We start from the raw sequence: 21084 nt of genomic DNA on the forward strand, positions 1-21084 counted from the left end.
ACCATGACATCCGTATAATACTCAGGGCCAACTTAACATACCACGCAAAAGAGGTTAGTCCATCTTCTTCATGTAACAATTTTCCGTTTTGTCATTACTGTTAACAGTTCGTCTGTTGATGATTTCTTCTACATAAGATTTTATAGAAGCGATAATCATGATTGTGTCTAAAAAATAGTAAACTTCGACTCTGCTTCCCCTTCTGCTGAATCATATGGAGAATGCCTTTCATAGTTTTCAAAATCAATCGCCTACATGAATATTTTGTTCATGATTGCAAACGGGTCAATCATTGGTAGTATACAGTTCACAGATATTCTTTGATCACAAGAAATGACGCCAACCAACATCACAAAGACGCCCATAAGAAGATGCCAATAAATTGGATTTGCCGATTACAGATCCAAATTTGAACCCCAATTGTTCAAGATTTGAGTTACGTGGATAGAAGTTACATGTTCAAGTCGGATACCTGCTAAGTTCGGACTTTGGTTTTAACAAGTTCCATTCAAGTCTGAATCGAATATTCAAAATTCCACTATTTGTTGGTTCCCAGATCCGAACCAGTTAGATCCATACAGACGAATTTGATCTGTTGAACTCAGTTCATTCGTCATAAACAGAGTATTCAAGAACATTAATCATCTCGATATCTGAAAGCAACATGCTGGTTATCCACGCAGTAGTTCCCAAAGAGGTGCAAAGAGAAATCAACATTCATAATCATTGAACTTTATTTGTCACATTATCCTTTCCCTTGCAATTTATTTTATTGCATGAGTTGAAACAAAAACAGACACTAGATTTCGACGCAGCAATCTCACTCTCATGAACCAATAAACTGATCATACAAATAGAACCGGTACGGATGAGTTCCCGGTTTTACACTATGCAGCGCTTGTCACTGAGTAGGTGGCGCCCAAACATAGCCGTGAGTTTGCACATAACCAGCCTTTGCAAGTAGTTTATCTGCTTCATCTGGACCTCGACTTCCGACTTTGTAAGGAATTGGCTTCAACTCTCCATCGTCAATTCTATGTAACAGAGGAGTAAATATCTCCCAGGCAGCCTGAAATAAAGAAACATGTCAGAACTTTTACTCGAATTAAACATCAAGATTCTCTTTACCACATTGAAAGATAGGAATACCTTCAATTCATCCCTGCGTACAAAATGCTGCTGGTCGCCTCTTATTCTGCAATGTCATAAACGACTAATGAACTACCGATATCTCAAACATGAATATATCAACGATTTAAACACCAACCTGACTACTAAATTTGACAAAAATTACAAATCCTTTTAAACCGCCATATCTTTTCAAAAGTTCATTATTTTGGCACCAAAGACGTGCATGCAAAGATGTGAGTGAGAGCGAGAGAGAGAGAGAGAAAGAGAGAAAGACGTTCCAGTTTTTCCAGTAATACGGGCTACAACAAGCTTATAGTATTTGTGAGAAGGCCAGCTATGTCATTATATCCATCAATTTTCACATTCATGCACACAGGTGCTTCTAAATGCACCCATTCAAGTTAGCAGTTGAAGTAAGAAAAATGGAATAAAGTGTAGAGCTAGTACAAATTATAAATTCTAGTAGACAAACAAGTAAAATTATCAAGATTTCAACAACAGTATCATGTCCCTGCATGTAATGGTACAGGCTGGTAACTACTTCAAACTTGCCATTAGCTTTAACATTTAACCACAAGTAACATTAATCATTTTTTTTCCTACAGAAGTTAACTAGGTTGGAAGCTTCCAGTTAGTTTACAGTTTTTACCATCTCATAACTATATAGATCAGCAGCAGTAACTGTTCTGATAGAAAATAAAGGAGACCACAAAAGTTTGAAGCATACGTGTCCAATATTAGCCTTTCATATGCTTCAGGAATTGGAACCTCTTGATATCGTTGCTTGTATGACAAGTCCATCTCACTTAGGACAGTTGACATTTCCAGTCCCGGTCGCTTAACCTGCACAGATGAAACAGGTAAGTCAAGAGTTCACATAAATTGCCTTTGTTTGCTATGCAATCATCAAAATAACTAAGGTATCAAAGTATTCAAATAATTTGACATGAAGTAAAGTAATTATGCTCTGTCAGGAATAGTTTCAAAGTTCAAACTGGTCTCATATTTAAGGTTTTGAGAAAGAACCATGGTCATATGCTACATTGTGTCCTAGTTTGTGTCAAACTGAAGTTGGCCAAGGCATTTTGTACCCAATGGACTGGCCTTCAGATAACCTGCAAAAACACCGGCCCCTAACGGAAGATACCATATACATCTGCATCCAATTACTACAATGGTTCCTGGTCCTTAACCTATTTGATATGAGACTGAAGCTAGACACAAGGTGGGCTAGGGCCCCATAACAGGCACTTCGGTCTTTATGGAGCCAAGTTGTTACAGAACTGATTTAGCGTGTCATCACAACCTCCTATTCTTTTCAAATTGTTGTTCATCTGGAATTTATTTTGTGCCAAAGTACAGAGCAATAATATTGAAGGGTAATCATCATTTACTTCACTAAGAAATTTTAGTGAAAGTCAAATTATTTCAGAGATAAGCTGCTGAAACTAAGGTTGTTGTAAGAAACTTAAGTGAAACCAATAAGTTTCATGAAATATATTAGGTTATTGTCTAACAGGATCACAAACATTTGCAGACTCTAAATGTAAAAATTTCTTGACAAAATTCAAAGAACATGAAGTTATTGTGAATATATCTCCTAATTCAAGTAGCCAATTGAATGAAGCAAAATATTTTGGATACAAAATTGTGGTGTGATCTAAAGTTCCAACCATACTAGGTGTCCATGTCAAATTTTCTGATCAAAGAGGTGTCATGTTTTATGTGATACTTCAGCATCTGGAATTCAAACATGGGAAATTTATCATGGTTGTTCTTTTCTCAGTGACAGGAAGGTAGGCAACATAGAGTAGAAGATGACACATAATCAAGTTCTCATTTGTATTATAGATTATCAGAAGGCAAACACAAAGATAATCGAAAGACTTCCAGATGGCTTCTAGATACTACATAGAAAGACCCCACAAAGTAGTAGGGAGCTTGATAAGCCTGTTCCACTCAAATAAATGTGTCAGGGTTGAGCCAAGAATAGAGGAACACCTGGATTAGAAAATATCAATTTGAAAATTTACATACAAAAAGTGCATAGAAATATGTAGCATTTATATTGATGTCATGGTTTGAATCCAGAACTTGCTCATATCTAGTGCATTCAGGCCCATAAGTGGAGCTGGCATGGGATATTCTGGATTCCGTATCAGCATATAACAAGCATTCCTCCTGTGATAATCATTAACTAAATGAAAGAGTATGTAAACTTTCAAATTTAGGACATGTCCACAGTAACATGACTATTAGTAGGACATGCATGCTATAAGTGGTTGCTTCCCTTCATTTACAGCTGTCTTCTAGTAGTAGACAGAAATTTAACAGGTCATAGAAATTAAAGGACCACATCTTGTAGATGTTATGGTAGAGTCTTATAGTGCAGCAGGTTGTCAGTTAGACATACATCTGGAAGTCCTGGTTCCTAGCCCAAAAGAGTTTTCTCACATTAAACATGATGGACATAAATAAAAAGAACATGATCTGAAACACAAAATACATGGGTTTGATAAAATTTCCCAGTTTCCAGGATGAACCACTTACTGTTAATTTCATGTACATGGCCTCAGAAGGTTGTAGTCGGATAACAAACTCATTTCTGCCTTGCTTTTTACCTGAACCAGTAAGTTTCAGTAAATGAAAAAAAAAAAACTCTACAGCCGAAATTCTTGAGAGTTTAAAATAAAAGGCTGAAACTCAAAAGTCTACTATTAACAGATACCAATGAACAGGAACCTAATTTGCAGAATCAAGATACAAAGGTTATCAGTGTTGGTTTGTTCATTAGAAAACAAGTAACTTAGCAAATATTTTTTGTTAAAACTCTAGACATGGGGCAATTTTCTTAGGATACATACCCAAACAACTAACAGATTAGAGTGGGTTTCCAGCTGCAGTGATATGGCCATGGTATTACAAATATTTACAGATGCTCAAAATGCACCAAGCTTCTGTATGTTGGCCTTGTTTATCCTGGTCTTAGGCTTATAAAACATGCTGAATGCATGCTTTAAGGGTTTTTCATCTGCAGGATCAATATTACAAACTGACACTCTGGAAGCACCATCTGAGATAACCTTATAATTGTGAATGCATTCTTAATGGGTGATAGACAGGCATAGATATTCATTGTTCCTCCTGCCAATTTCTTGATGCCAAAATACATGAACTTTCTAATAAAATAATCGATGAGTGGAATGAGATCATGGATCACAGGTGAAAGGAGAGTCAGGAAAGTTCAAGGTTGAACCTAAATGCTATTCAGCATGGTACACAGCTATTGCATATTGGTTGAATTTGAGGTTTCATGGCAGTTGACACGTGAAGCGAATTAAAGTGCTGACTGCAGACAACTGATGCCACTTTCAACATTCTGAGGAAGGGTTTAATCATATATAAGGATATCAAAGAAATAGGAAAATGACAATAAAATCATTATTAAATTGAAAGCCTTTGAAAATCATATGAGTGAATAAAGAATGATGAATATGATCGTACTTCTGAATATGTCACCAGGAACATCCTTGAATTGAATCCTGATTTCTGCTTTCCTTGAGTTCAGTGCTTTTCCTGCCTTGAGAATAAAAGGTACACCTGCCAAGAATCTCAGTCAAGTAAATAATTAGGGAAGTGTAATTCTGAATTCCTGATAATCAGGGAACCAAAATTGAACGTACTTGTTTCGCACTTCTGGAGCAGATTTCAAACGACTAACCACTTGCCTACCATTTTTTGATCGCACACTCAGATTTTTTGACTAATTTTCTTTTCAATTTTCTACTTTTTTCAGCATAGATGGGAAAACCCAAGCCTCCAAGTACCTGCTCACCATGGTTCAGCCTCACATGAGCAGGTGTAACTCAGGAGATGAGTACCACGGGTTGAGGTCCTGTTAAAAATTCCCATTCCCTCCACCACCACCACCCCTAACCCCCCCAACCCTCCCCCTTCCTCTTTTTTTTTTTTAAAAAAAGAAAATTATTGTCACGTTCTTTCTAAATCAACTCACTTAGAACTCAAAGCCTGATTCTCCACTGGCTTTTTATTAAGGTAACAGGGTAAGTCCTACAAAGAGAAGTGACGTTCTCATGCAATAAAATGATGTTCTTCATGGATAGCATTTGTTACATTTCAATTTATGCACTTGATTCCAGATTTGTTTTACTCAACATGTCATTATTTTATGAACAAATTGGAGAAGCAATAAAACATGCATTAGAGTTATGATTTTGCACTCTTGGAAGTTGGAATATGAGTATTAACCAGAAGGTTCAGAACTATACTCGCAAAGTATTCTCTTTTCCCCTCCATTATGCACTATACTGCAAAAACTTTTTGCTATGCAAATAATTGCCTTGTGTAGAAAAGCAAACATTTATTTATGAGGAAACAATTTAGTCCATAAAATGCACACCTTCCCATCTTTCATTTTGTACCCGGAGAACGACAGTTGCAAAAGTGGGAGTATTAGAATTTTTTGAAACAGTTGGATCATCTTTGTATCCCTCGTACTGTCCAAGAACAACATCTTCATCTTCAATGGGCAAGACTGAATGAAGAACCTGTAATACACAGACCATGAGTTCTAACATAGCTATAACACATTTATCACGAAGATACAGTAAACTTAAACACGAACCAAAAGTAGAACTGACATAAAAGAGACTAATTAACTCCATAAAGGGAAATACACACAAGAAAAGGTCCAGAACAACAATACAAGTCTATTGATAATATTTGGAGAAATGCACACCTTCACTTTCTCATCTCGAATATTCTCAGGACTAAGAGATATTGGCTTTTCCATTGCAACTAAACAAAGGACCTGGAATAGCAGCAGAGCAACTATTAATAAATACAAAAAAAAAAAAGCATGGACATTGACTAACAATACAAACTGGTGATAATTCAAATGTAAAAAATGTTATATATATATATATATATAAGACTTTCAACAGATAGAATTGCTCGTCAGTAGTTGCGAATATGTAACTTGCATGCTTTAAACAAGTTCATACCTGCAGTAAATGATTTTGAATGATGTCGCGAATAATTCTGCAAAAAATTCAAAAAAATGAATAAGTCACTATTGAATGTGCAACTTAGTACAACTTTCAAAACAAAAAAACCAACTATAAAATGTCACGAAATGATGGTTGAAAAATTAAACGTCATCCTCCTAATGAACGGAATTACTCTGCGACCAGAAATATTTATTTAAATGATGAAAAATTCTGATTTGATACTTGATAAATCCGGTCTAACTATAACAATGGCAGCTTCAGAAGTGTCACAAAATGATGGCTTGAGTTTAGCTATCATGCAATTTCAGAATTGCAAAAGGATAAATTATGGTTTTGCATCATCAACCCCTCAAAAACTGATTGGTAAATGAAACATAAAAGCTTTAGTACTTGATCCATCAAAAGGACACTGTTGTTATTCATTTCAGTGTCTTAAAATATCAAGTGTGTATAATGTGCATATGGCATAAGGAAAGGAGATGAAAATCACCTACCCATATTCATCAAAATATCCACCACGTCCTTCAGTTCCAAAATCCTCTCTGAAAACAATCTGCAAAGAGCGAAATCAAAGGTTTGATATATTCCATGAAATCAAAGATTATCTCCAGAATTAGACAGAGAGACTGTACAGTCAATATTAAGATTCAAAATTGAATTGGGATCTTGGAACTAACTATTTCATGCCATTAAATTATATTGACTTTGAAAGACAAATGACTTATAGTCATTTCACATACATGGCTCTATGGACGTCACGAAATTTCATTATTTATAGGAAAAACATTAAATGGTAAAACGTTAGATGAGAAGACCAATGTCAGATAGAACGATGATGACAAAATATAGCATTAACTACAAAATTTGAACAGAAAAATATAGACAACTATAGAGTAAAAATGAAAAAATCAAGTGACCAAAATCAGGAAGTAAGAACAGGTGATAAAATGTTTTACCTGTATGTTGTCTATGTTATCACGATTCCAGAGTGGTAAAAATAGACGATTAGCAAAACGAAGGACCAACTGTGAGTTTCAACATATAAATCGTTAAAAATAATGGAAAGGTGGACACTGAGTTCAACATGTTGAAGCTTTGACACGATATGACAATTACCAGATTCTGCACCAACTCCTTTCCCAAGTAGTGATCAATACGATAGAGCTGTTTCTCATCAAAGAGTTCTCCTAGTTGGGAACTTAATTCCTCTGAACTGGCCAAGTCTTTTCCAAAAGGCTTCTCCACAACCACCCTAGTCCAACCACCCTGATCAGCTGAAAGGGAAACAATAAAGGGTTTTAGGTGAATTATTCTGTTAACTCACAAACTTGACAATGCTCAAATCACTAAATGTATTGTTTGAATTTTAAAATCCTTGAACAAACTCTAGCACATTTAATTCCATAGTGCATCATCAAATTGACACATACAACTTGGATGCTTTATAAAGCAGTGGGGATGGATGATCCGCTTATCTAGCAAATATCCATCAGACAACCAAAAACAATGTCAGGTAGCTCACATTGCAGACCTCTCTCTCTCTCTCTCTCTGATTATAAGTGCAATTGAAATCCTCCTCAGCAACAACCAATTGGAAGTCCAATGCATGAGCATATATACATAGGTAAAAGACTGACAATTGAATGCAAGTACTTCACAGCCATGAATAGCTAATGAAGGACCATTGATTACATCATTAGATTACACAGACAACTTTAGTCACATCCGTTTTCCCACACTTTGCGAATGCAAGCCCAACTTGATGCCCTTGGCAGTCATGCTAGCCACTTATGTTTCCTACTCTTTAGAATGCAAGATCACTTTGATGCCCTTGGAAGTTATGATTAATGAATCCATTTGCTACAATTTCACTCAATAAATTATGAGAAAAAAATAGAAAAGCTGACTGTCACCAAATGCCTATAAAGAAACTAATAACACTTCAGTACACATGGTTGAGCGCATGTACATATGTACAGACACATTTATCCAGACATTTGTTATTTGAACTTTGAACAAAAAGACAACAGGACAAACATGAAAAAGGCAAATCACCTTAAAACTGCAATTCAAAAGTTCACTGAATCAGCTATTAGCAGTAAGGAGACTTAATGTCCCATTGGTTTTTCTTTAGAAGTGGATCAATTAAGGGCCTAGGATTTTAAAGCAGCAGCATGATATCTGGGACAACATGCCTATATTTAGAAAAAGAACCATGAATGTTATATTTAGTACTCTTTGTTGACGACTGCTTTAGGATATAAACCGTCAGTCCTCAACCGGCAGATCAAAAAACACAAATAGAACCAACATCTGAAAGTAGGAAGATTAGGTGCAGTGACCAATAATATTTATCTCTTAGGAGGCACCAATGGAACAAAATGTGAAAGATTAGAGCAGCTAGCAGAGGCTCACATTTATTCATGCAAAAGTGCTGAATCATTTCGCAGACAGGTGGATACACTGACGGTGGAAGTGCAAGATAAAATAGCCTCCTAGAAGACCCTTCATGACTACCCCTTCGAGCTTCATGCTCAGATATTTTCTCATCTAAAAGAACAAAGCCTGCCTTATCATCATACGAACCAGAGACATATTTGATCTGCAAGTGTTCAAGCCCATAGTAGTTGTAAATTTTGACATCCAATTAGAATCAAGTGTAAATATACAAGAGTCACTGCATACCATTTTCAAAAACTTTGTTACGATGTTCGAGAACTCTGATGACTCTACATTGCCACTTTTAAGGTGTCTGTACAAATCAAACCAACAAAGCTCAACACCCATAATAAAATGGTGATCATACAACTACTGCAAGAACCTCTTAGCTTGCATCAAGAGATTGAATTCACATTTGCAATGCAAGGCAATGGAATATTTGAGATTTTATGTTATTACGAAAGCTTTTAAGATCAAAATGGAAAAGGGGCAACCACAAGACAGCTTAAACATAAAAAAATTTTACAGACACAGCAATCATGCTAACAATTTGAAACTTTTGGTTCATTAGCATTGTTGAAGTTCATATCGCAACATGGTTGTGTAGAAGAGATCATATTTCTACTAGGTTATATTTCACAGTACCTTTGAATGAATGCAAGAGAGATATGCTCAGATCCTCACTAACATGCAGATTCATTCAGAAACTATTTTCACAAATACGCCGCAGGCCCGCAGCTTGGAGAGTGTTGATTTTCCTAAAGCCAGCATTTCAACCATTGCTTAAATAGGTGGCTACTGGCTCCTGAGACTTATGGTTGAATTTATAGTGCCTGTGCACGGATGCACATGACCTGGAACATTTTACATGAACATGCACAAAGAAGGGAGCCTGATAAGGGACTTGGGGTCTTCATTATCATTTAGTGGTGGCAAAAAGCCAAGTCAGTGTGAAGCCATAACTTGAATATTATGGCAGTATCTCTCTCTTTGAGCCAGTTAAGAGCTCTAGAACCAGGGCATATGCATATGGGTCGAGAGAATGTAAAGCATTTTCTTTCTCTTCAATCGTATGCAGAAATTATGGACCATATTAAAGCTCCCTACAACAAAGTATGAAGAAATCAGAGGCATTTGGTCGAACACTCGAATGGATATCATCATGGTCATCATATTATTTTGTGACTTGACTGCATATTTCACAACCTTACAACATCAGCCTGTTAAAATAAAATAATCTTCCTGCATAAGCAAATCATGTAAGCTTGTTAAGCAAAACACACAAATGGCAGAATACTGTGTATAGTCATGGAACAAGACTCAGACAAAAGAAACAACAAAGATATCTAAGAAAAGAATCTATATGTTAAAAATAAATATGATTTTTTTGTGAAAATCCTAATAGCTGAAAGATTTTAGTTTGAGTTCCTTTCAAAATGAATGGAAGCAGAAAAATTTAAAGTGCAAAACAGCTCACCCGCGTATCCGATTTCTTAACTCATCATCTGAAAGCTTTGTCCTTGCGTATCCAAAAATTTGAACTTCATTTTCTTGTATAAACCCCTACGTATGGTTGGAAGGAGATACTTAGAATAGAATGTAATCCAAATGAACATACAGCCCACACTATTACATTGAAAGTTGAAACTAAGCAGAGATATAACATTCTATAATTTAATACAGAAGGAAACTTGAGCAAACATCAAACATGAATGCATATGACAGATCTCTTCTATCCTCTAATCTCTTATATTGCTAAGACCACAACTAAGTTTTACAAGCACTAACCAGTCACCACCTATCATACGTAGAACCCCTTTGCTTATCCTGTCCTTTCCTCCCTTCCTCCTTTCCTTTCTAATTTGTATTTCTAATTTAAACAGAAAGGCAAAAGAAGAGGAAAGTTCAAAGAGATTAATAATTAACATAAGCTGATGAAATAAGATGAGTAACATTTCCAAAGTTATGAAGCCTTGAAACTTCATTGCTTAATCAGTTACAAAAAGTTAATAGAATTTTTTTATGAGTTAATTTTAAAAGTATAGTTTTCTTTTGAAAAGATGTCACCATCTGTCACTGAACAGGTTTTCTTAAATCAAGATATTCTTAAACTAGGAAAAATACATACATAAACACATACTATAGTTCTGGCTTAATCATCTCAGGCCTCAGCCGTTAAATTTTGTGCTTAAGAGACATCATGAAAATCCAAGTACGCATGCCCTTGTTGACCAGTCTGAGTTTTTGAATTAGATTTCACTAACATTTTTGACAACAAGTGACGAAGTCCAAAAATAATAATTATAATTTCATATTGGACATTTGATCCTTAAACAGGATATTTCAAGGTTTACACTCAAAGTTCTGGCCATTCCAGCAGTGAAGCAATACCGGATGACAAAATACTTATCACTCTCTATGTTGGTTTTTGTGCAACCAACATGTTGACATAGAACATTGTTTCGTGGCTTGCTTCTATGGTTGACCATCCGTTGGACTTTCAAGCAGATTGCTGCGAGTTCCATGCTTCTACCATTGCCTTACAGTTGAGTAGCACATTTGCTTTTCTAGTGGTCAACCAATAGGAGATGTCTGACTATGAGGTTATGCTGTGAGCCTATATTGTGCTTTGAGTTGACTATGAGACCAACCAGAATCTTTGTACAACTTTTTTTTTTTTCACATTCACTATTCATATCTTCACGCCCTATGTCCCTGAGAGGAATGCCATCTTGTATGATAGAAATTCTTCCTTCTGTACTACTCTAGATAAGAATATGTTGCCAAAATCTAGCATTGTTCATAAACTAACCTAGTGCCTGCAGATAGAGTATTCATTAAGTGAAGAAACTGATTCCTAAATTATCTGCCCTTGATATAAAAGAAACCGGATAAACCATACATCTGTTGCAAGCACATAGTTACAAGAAACTTCAGGGCCAAACAATTAGAAATGGTTCATGTGTCATCCATGACTAATTAAATTATTGCTGCTGATAGGCATCAGCAGGTACCTGCTTGAAAAGATTGAAAAGAGCTGGAAATGTCTTTTTCTTTGCTAGATCTCCTGATGCACCAAGAACAACAATTGAAAGGCATCCATTTTCGGAGGTACACTCAGCTTCTGTTCTCTGAGAAGAAGTTGTACTTTTCACAGATTCATCGTCATCTGAGAAGGAATCACTTCTTTTAAGCACAGATGAAACAGTAGATCCCATGGAAACAACTGAGTGCCGTTATGGCTTGATCTCTGAACTTGCTTCCAAACTGAAATTCATAATTTTGTAGAGAACATGTCACTTAAAGCTCGTGAGTAATATGTGAAAATAAAATAGACTACTAGACCATGTCCATCCTCCAGAAAGCAAGCGGAATTGTAGTAACGAAGAATAGCCAAAGAAGAAACGAAACAAGAAAGACTAGAAAATGGGGCCCCTGTAAAGTTTTTTTTCCTTTTTTCTTTCTTCACTTTTTTCTTATATTAATGACAATGACTTCCGAATTAAACAGGTGGCAAATTCATTAAGCTGTCGGAACATCCAACACTGCAAGAGAACATGGACAGATTAAGCATCTATTACTCGCTTTTACATGTTCGTGTTCCAGGAGTCATAATACATATTTGGACTAACTACTATTTGACTTTATGCCTAAGCAACAAAAACGAAGACAGCATTAAGTCTTCGTTTAGGGGTTTGGGTTCCACGCTAGCGGAATTTCAGGACAAGTGAACTGGGAACTTATGCATTTTTTGTAAGCCCCAAACTCATCTAGTAGTTCAGTGTAAGTTTGACAAAATTTAACCTATCATTTTTCTTTCTCGAGATGAGGAAGGCCACCAACCCTTCATAACGTGTTGAAAATTTGTCAGCCTGGAAAGTATATGTTCGCTGTCTCTTACCATGTTGTCTCTCTCAGGTATCCCACCCTTGGCTGCCAGGAGAAAGTCTGTCGTTCTTGTTGCCTTGCAGCAAGGGGGTATGACCTCATCTTTTAAACTTGATTGTGTACGGTTCTAGGAAGAGCTGTTTATACCAAAGGTCGACTTTCTTAGCTTCCACTTGCTTCTCTCTAATATCAACCTGTATCATGATTTTATCCATTAATTTTCTGGTTCTTTTCACTGCTCTCCAGGGCATCCAAAAATGGCCTCCGTGATAACAAAGAAGTGATTGCTCATTTTCTGTACTTTGAAGATAGTGGCATGCTAGAAAATGCTTAAAGGAAAACAAGCTTACAACAGGAAGTTGGTTATCAAAATAGTCAGTCTCTGGTGCAACTGCTTCTAGCTTAGATCAGGAGTAGTAGATAACACCTCATGAGTAGGATGTCGGTGACGATTAAGGCTTCCACTGGTACAGGGCCACCAAACGAGTACGTATCAAAAGCATAGTCGCCAGTTATCATATACTCTTTCTATTCTGAGTAATTCAGAAGTTCGGGGCAAAGATTTTTTGTGAAGTGAGGAATTCGAAATTAAAGCATGGTCATTCAAATCTCCAGTAATACTTTTGAAATGTTATCCTGATGCTTTCGCAAGATTACCAAGAAAGTTTCACAAGAGGTTATTTCAACGAATTCCAGGCCCTTTCTTTTGTTCTTGCATTTTAGTTTTTTTTTTTTCCTTCTTTCCGTTTGCGTAACATAACATTCCACAGAACAGGCTACAGGGCAAAGTCAATGGCAGCAATTTCTCACACCAGATATCAAGATAAGATCAAAAGCAACTAACCATTACTGCCAATTTACATAGAAAGAACAGATAAAAGATAAGGCTGCGAAAGTAACAAGAAAGCGAAAACGAGGCCACCAAGTGACTCGCATACTAAAAAGCTGCACATAAAGAAATAAGCGAACAGCGAAGACCGCCATAATCTAACAGAATTCAGCTCCACACTCACCATGGAACGCTAGATCTATGATGAGTCACATGTTGAAAAGATCTAAGAAATAAAGTCACCAAAGGAAACAGCAAGAATTCAAACACAAATCGTCAACCACAGAAGATCTCAAGAGAGCAAGTGAGCCGGATTGTGAAACGACAACCAATTTCTCACCAAGAAAAAGAACAGACGCATTCTTCCTTTACCTATAAAGAAAAATCGAGATGGGTGCTCTCTTCTCCGTTGAAAATTATCCGAATTCTGTGATATTTATAGCAACAGAGAAGGGAAGCAAGCTCTGCTGTTCGACCAACTAAGCCGCCATGCTTGAACGTTACCGCGTTGGAAAAACGAGAAGACAAAAAATCTAAAGAAAATGTACCTATACGCCTCAAACTCTTTCTACAATGGCTATCGGGTCCCTCATTCTTCATGATTGGCCATTTTATCACGGGTGGAACCATCATCTTCTCGTCATAGACAAATAGGAAAATTTACGGGTTACGAGCCAGAATTTGTCAAGAATCTATGAGCCCGTCATATATTTCACACTTGTCGACAGCGTGTGCCCACGCCACTCACTTGTACTATATCATGCGTTCCCACTAAATGGGCCAAGCGGCATAAGAGAAGAAGGGGCACAAGCCGGGTATAGGGTCATGGCTCGCCTTTAGATTTTTAGAAAATAAAATTCTAAATGTTGAAAAAATTACATTTCGTTCTCGATCAAAAATTTTAATTATAATTGAGTTCCTGCAATGAAAAAATCGCTCTACCTTCACAAGCATTAATTGTGTCCATGTATGAAGCTAGAATTTTTTAGTTGTGGGGCACTTGAGTCACCAATAAGTCTATTGTGGGCACTTTATGTAATTTTTGAATTGTTAAACTATAATTTTAAGACTTTCATTAAAATTACACCAGCCCTCATGTATCATAACTATTTTGGCGTTGACTTGACAGCCGCCATTCATTTTAGAAATGAATTGCAGGCGGAAAATCAAGATGGATCTGATATTTTAAGATGTGGGTTTAAGATGAGGTAACAAAAAATAACAATTTGAATAGCATAGGTCTGAAGGGGGGAATAGCTTTGTTTAGTTGGTTGCAGGGCGGAGCTAAGGAGGGGGACGGCAGGGGCGCCTTGGGTGATGGGTCCCTTCAAAATTTCAGAAACAAAAAATTTACATGAAGGTTTTAAAAGTTTTTAATTGGCCTATACAAAAATTATTGAAAAATGATAGCTCGGTTCATGTAAAAATTTTAAAACTATAATTTGACCTCCCTCTATGAAAATTTCTTACCTTCACCTCCTGTTGGTTGGTTTCCGGCATGAAAATGACGTCATATTACCGAACTCTTTTTAATACTCTGCTTATTCTTTTGGCACTTTCCTTCCCTTCTCCCCTTAATGCAATACATCGGGAAGAGATTAAATTCCTCCAATATATAAAAGTAAGCCGCCACACACTGTGCAGCGGCTGCACAGTACGTTCGATCTAACGCAGATCGAACGTCTGTCTTTGACGCGTTTTACTTTTCTTTTTTTTTTAAAGTTAGCGTCGGGGACACCGGATTTTGGCGCTCCAGACGCCTTTACCCTCTTTCCCGGCACGTGAATCATCCCGTCGTCACCCTCCGCCGTCGGATTATCGCCAGCCGCGTCAGGCCGCCGACCCCCATCGGGCTGATTCCGTCTGGAGTCGTGAAGCTGCCGCCGACCCTCTGTTTACAAAGAGGGGGCCGTGATCATCTTCCCCTACCGGCCGCCCGTCGCACGTCGCCCGACGTCCGGCCGATAACGTCCGATCTGGTGAAGCCGCCGTCGTCCCCCTTCGTCAAGCTAACGTTCCCTCTCTCTATCATAAGAAACACAACACTCACAAAATTTCGCAATATTAAGATGCAATGTCGCGAAGAACTCTAGCACCATCATCGAGGGGAAAAAAATCACCTACAGGCACAGAAAGCAAGGCATTCTGGCATTTTGAATGGATGAAAAAGTGGAGGCTTAGATCTTGAATGCTTTGAATGTAAAATGAAATACTCACTCAACAAAAACTTCTTCCATTGGCACCAAACGTTTGTAACTTGCATAATTTAGTCAAGTTATACCTAACTGAAGCTTGCTAATGAAAATTGACTAAAACATTTGCATGCACAAACAAAATTATGTTTACATGAGAACCATGAAACTTGATGCCGAATCAAGCCGCATGGTCCAATATTATTCAAAAGCTACAACTTAACACCCTTTTTATTGCGCAGAGAAGACGGACGTTATCTTTTACCTAATTCAGATGTTATCTTGAGTTGCTTCTGCATGCGACATATTAGAAGATCCAACCAAATTTCTTTACAAATTAGCAGTAAAAGCAGATCTACGTGTCAGCTCAGGTAGATCAATTAAGTTAGTGGAAGGTTTGAATCAGGGCTCCACCGACATAAACTAGACCACAACCTGGAAAACCTTGAGCAGACTCAAACTAAAATTTCAGTTGGTTAGACATCGAACATTAGTGTTCGCTGGAACGCGTTTGAAAAGATTACCATTGTGTCATGGAATCACATTATTATATGCTTTCTAGAACGGCATGTCTTTCATAATTCGATGAACAGTAGTCAAATTCAAGTGCGACCTTAAGCAGATGGATACATGCTTTCGCATATAAGAGCCTAAAAGAGTTCGCTGTAATTAAAAGCTTAAAGTTTTTGCCTAAAATGCCAAAAGGATACTCAGTCTTAATGATTTTCATTTGACTGCTACTTATTATTTCCTTTTTTTAATCCAAATTGGTAATAACAAGCTTGAAAACGGCTTCTTCGTGCTAACCGCCAAAAAAAATTAAGCATTCATTTTTTGCTAAAATTTTCATGAACTTCCCTATATGAAGAGTACATGTAACCACATTAAGCTATCAAAAGCTTCATTCACCTGCTAAGAGGTGGGACCTAAAGAGGCCCGAGTGAAAACAGAATACCAAGGGATTGGCACAAAGGTCAAACAGTCATTGTTTCGAGTTCTTATGACATCTACTTTTTATATTGCAAGTTGAAGCATAGCGGAGGCATTATCTTGAAACACTAAAAACAGACTTGATATCCTGGGCATGAGAGGAAAAGTAAGAACTTCGGCTCTCAACTGAATGGTAGGATGAAATATTGTCCTGCTTACCGATAAACAAGTGATCATTAAAATATGATGTTGTAATTCTGGAAATGATTGCAAATAATGTAGAAGGGTCTACCAAACCGTAGCTCAACAATCAAATAAAATATTAAGAATGCATTTGTCTTATAGATTTAGTCCTGCCTGTGCGCTTTTTTGGAGCAAAACATTCTTACAAACCAAAGCAATATTTGGTCATTCACAGTACCTCACCAAACGGAGACGCTGGACCAAACACTAGAATCCATTGAAAACCAACATGGTCAAAGTCAGACAGACCCATGATAGAATTTTGATCATTTTTTTCATTAGGACGTAGAATCGTCATAGCTACATGAAACAATCATAGTTTCACACTTTTCATTATAAAATTAATTTTTCCGACCAAGGAGTCAAGTCCACGAGGACCTAACACAAGTTTTCATTTTCCGGCTTACCTTGCTTATAATTCCAAAAAATTGAAAGTGGGCGATGATTTTTCAACTCCCGTATCTAGTGAAAGCAACTTTACTTTTTTGAAAATTGAAAGTGGGCAGACTTGTTCTCACATGACTATGACCATTATGACCATGGTGATGGTCATGAATTGGGGCCTCTGCTGACCTCTTCCTCATTCCAAAAGAGTCAAAATTCTCTAGAAACTCTTTTTCTAGAGTTTTCATTCTCTAGAAACTCTAAAATAAGGGAATCTTATGGCCTCATGTCTAATGAGCATACATGTAATTGCAGAAAATCACTACAACAAATTATGTTTTCAGCCACGGTAAATGCCCAGGCTGCTTAAAGATCTGAAACCCCAGAAATGATTATACTACACTCGTATGTCCCTTTACTTTCCTGCGAAATTGTCGTTGTCAACACCGTCATTGCCATCACTAAAACATGGTGTCCAACAAGAGGAACACTGTGCTAGTGATCCATGAATCTGTTCTTACTTAGATTCAGATATAATTATAAAATATTGGGTGTTCTATGAATATGCCTCAATCTGTAGAACATATTCATGGAACATTTACACACTGTTTCTGCTGCCAAAGCATCATAAGGGGAGGTTGATTATGCTTAAGCATTTGAATTATGATGAACTTGCACCGCCGCATGAACGTGTTAGTCAGTTGATAGCAAATGTGAGCAGTTTGGAGTTCTCCTTTTTTTTCATTAATGGTTTGTCCTGATTTCTAAATTTTGCATCATGGATGGGAAATTTCCCATCCCCATTTCTTTTTCGTGGTTGAACCAAATAGGATATATTTAAGGACCAGTCTGTTTATTCATTCAGGATTTCTGACTTTTGCTAAAATACGATCTACATGAAACTAGTTCTTCAGTGTGTCATGTGTTGCAGATGTCTAATCGTCCTTGGGCTTGTCCCAGCCATAAATCTTACCCTTGCTTATAATTGTAAGTAAATGGTAAGTGGATGCACAAATAAGCTTATGTAGAACTAAAGTACCTAAGTTTCAGTTGTAAACTAACGATTCTGCTTTGGCATTCCATCCTAGCGCAAGATACTGAACAAGGTACTCATCATGGCCTTGTTCCTCCTTATCTTTCCTACCCAACTTTCATACATCTCTAACACTAATCCCCTGTGGAGTATTAGAAGATAAGGTTCTCCTCTCCACTTAACCCTTGGCCTAGGACAGTTGCTACTAGAGACACTGTGATTGTATGTGTGTATGTGAGCATATGCATGCACGTGCTTGCAAGGAAAAAAGAGCCAATGCACTCATATATATTGGACTACCAGATAAGCTGCTTAAGTAGTTTAACACCAATGAACTAGTTATTCACTCTCAATTTCTGGTATTACCAAATGTAAATTGATTTCATGTTTAGTGGGCAGCACTATGTTAATCAAAGGCGAGTGAGTCGAAGTAAAGCATGATTTCTACAAGAAGATTTTCCTTATATTTGCAATAAGTTGCTCCCAATTTAAAACATCTTGAAAATGATGAAAAAGTACGTGAAGCAAATATGTTCAACAATATTATATTAGAGTGCAGTGGAATTTGGCCAAGTAGCAGGAAGCAGATTGGAATTGGGGAAAGAAATCTTGAGACGTTAGCCAGATTCCTTATATAGTAGCTAACGCTCAAACAAAGAGATGCCTCTTAAATTTCTACATCAGTTTCGTTTGCTCTAGACAGCTTACAAAGGATTGCCCACCAGTTTTTTGCTTCTTGTGAATCATGTAAATGTAATCATTAATCTTCTTTATGGTGATTTCAAGCCACTCTTGTTTCTTCCCGACTTCTTTTAACAAATGTAGCTTAATTAGAAAACAAGTTGTTTGCATAGCAAACCAATTATATATGTATATGATAAGTGATGACTTCAATCTTTTCAAAGCAATAAGCACAACTTATAGCATTTGGGCAGTTACTTTAATTTTATATAATACGTCTCCATAAATATCTAAAACAACATATATTCATAACTCACCTAGTTTTTTATTTTTCAAGACGAGACATTAATATGTATTTGTAGTTGTCTATAAAAGAGTTGAAATCACTGTGAGAAGTTAGTGTGAAGACATGATGCGCCAAATAACAAGGCATTTCAGTTGCACGCAATGTTGTTGACCATTAATTGCTTTTATACTTATTTAAATCCATCAAAATAAAGTACTAAAGTTTTAATCAGTTTTTTCTTGTTACCACAAAGAAGGATGTTCTTATCGTTTGACGGATTCGAACAGAACGTGTTGCGAAGCACACTATCGTAGTTACCAACGACTCGTCGATATCGTTGATATATGCCTGCGTGCCTTTCATAAAATTGTCAAAATAAGGTATGCTTTTATGTTTTTTCTTTCCCAAGATCAGAAGCATTAAACAAAGTCACACGCCTTCTGGATAAGAATTTTAATATGATTTTTATCATGTAAAAAAGGGTAAAAAAATATAACTTTTAGTTACTATATCGAGAATATAATATATTGTAACAACTTGTACCTCACGCAGAAAAAAATGTTATTTATCTGTGACACTATTAGCTATGAAGGGAAAAACAAACGACACAACAAATGTTCAACTTAGTCATCAAACCATGCCTACAATACATTCGCTTTCTCTTGATAGTGCAGAATTTCATAGCTTATTCCCAATGTATAAAATTGAAAATATACTAAAGAAATCAAAATTCCGAATACTCGGCAACTATCTAACAGTGTGCACACATAAAGAAACCCAACTTTCCAGGCTTGAAATTATTCTCTGTCATATTTCGATACATTAATTGTTTTTCACTAGTCATAAAAAACAAGGGCAGAGCCAGAAATTTCTGGCTAAGGGATACGTTGTAATAAAATTTCTTTATGAGGATCAATATGTAAATTAGAAAACCTGTAAATGGAATTACTGGAATTGATAATCATGATTTTTTTATAACCGTAAATATGTAAATTGCTTAAAGTCTTACATTCAAAATAAAAATAGGCATAAAAGTTTCATGGCCAAAAGTACTTGCGTTTATAAAGAGTACGCGGAACTTAATTCTCGAGAACTATGGAACGTAAAAGGAAGGATGGACCGTTCAAATAAGAATGATGATACTTCAATTACCAGATCACTACAAAATCCTCTTTTGGAAAATATTAATATTTTTGCGCAGAATAAGACTACATTGCGGAAAACACATTAATATATGTTATTCAACTACAAATGAATCATGTCGTTTCATAAGTATATATAGATTACTTGTACATCATTGAAAAAATAAATCCAATTGTATATAATAATATGTTTCGTTCAGGCAATCTATTAGAAAAATATTAGGCAATATACAGAATCTGAATGCATGAAATTGAAAACCTATACAAAATCAAATCAAAATTGGTTAGGAAACAAAAATTGATAATATTGTCATATCAAATAATTCCGTGGTAAACATTTTCTTTTTCTAAATTTGTTTATTTTGATAGGTCAAGAATTACATCAATATAGTTATGAATTATCTGGAGAAATAAAATGACTATTACAAGTCCAAGAATATCTCATAAGCAAGTTTCAGTTTAATTAAAATATAAAAAAATAAAAAATGTTGTTATCATACGCAAATTGCATCAAGTTTCTCCAGTTTTAAAAATAACAAGCCTCAAACAAAGAATCACACTCAAGTTAAATTACACAAGTTAAATATATCATGGAGAACTCATATTTGTGTTGCTTCAAACATAAAAAGATGGGTATAATCATGTTTGTCAGTTTTAAAAGCAGATACATGCAAAATGACCATTATCTTGATATCTCAAGTTCAACAATTTTTTACAACAAATTGCCATTGACTAGTTTACTTCAAGTATTTTATGTCATACAAATGAGGCAAGACAACTTTTTTGAAGTACTTTATATTTTTTTGCAAAACTTATTCAAGTTTAGTCTAGGAAAACCAGTTTGAAATTGGTCTGTCTATGCTTTAATTTCAACTT

At 36.2% G+C, this 21084-nt stretch overlaps 1 protein-coding gene across 3 annotated transcripts; it reads right to left on the bottom strand.

Annotated features, from left to right (window-relative positions):
• Positions 1-696: 696 nt before the first annotated feature.
• On the bottom strand, positions 697-13889 carry LOC116250089 (glucose-6-phosphate 1-dehydrogenase, cytoplasmic isoform-like). 3 transcript variants are annotated; one of them, XM_031623469.2, is made up of 16 exons: positions 13866-13889; positions 11615-11867; positions 10078-10163; positions 8847-8913; positions 8577-8763; positions 7278-7435; positions 7118-7186; positions 6656-6714; positions 6156-6192; positions 5891-5962; positions 5552-5699; positions 4636-4731; positions 3682-3752; positions 1859-1974; positions 1150-1195; positions 697-1069 (listed from the first exon to the last, which is right to left on the bottom strand). In XM_031623469.2, the coding sequence occupies exons 2-16, from the start codon at positions 11816-11818 to the stop codon at positions 902-904; spliced, it is 1584 nt and encodes a 527-aa protein (XP_031479329.1). In that variant the 5' UTR covers positions 11819-11867; positions 13866-13889; the 3' UTR covers positions 697-901. The 3 variants fall into 3 exon arrangements, with proteins under 3 accessions (XP_031479329.1, XP_031479327.1, XP_031479328.1); XM_031623467.2 differs by lacking the exon at positions 13866-13889 and adding an exon at positions 13690-13846; XM_031623468.2 differs by lacking the exon at positions 13866-13889 and adding an exon at positions 13502-13657.
• Between the last annotated feature and the right edge of the window lie 7195 nt (positions 13890-21084).

This window comes from Nymphaea colorata, chromosome 3, assembly GCF_008831285.2.
Source record: "Nymphaea colorata isolate Beijing-Zhang1983 chromosome 3, ASM883128v2, whole genome shotgun sequence".
In the NCBI taxonomy this organism is placed as follows: domain Eukaryota; kingdom Viridiplantae; phylum Streptophyta; class Magnoliopsida; order Nymphaeales; family Nymphaeaceae; genus Nymphaea; species Nymphaea colorata.

Coding starts and splice junctions, on each gene's coding strand:
- LOC116250089 (XM_031623469.2), bottom strand. CDS start 11,818: ATGGGATCTACTGTTTCATCTGTGCTTAAAAGAAGTGATTCCTTCTCA. Junction 8,764..8,846: donor TAACAAAGTTTTTGAAAATG/GTATGCAGTGAC, acceptor GAACACTTGCAG/ATCAAATATGTCTCTGGTTC. Junction 1,196..1,858: donor GAAAGGCTAATATTGGACAC/GTATGCTTCAAA, acceptor ATGACATTGCAG/AATAAGAGGCGACCAGCAGC.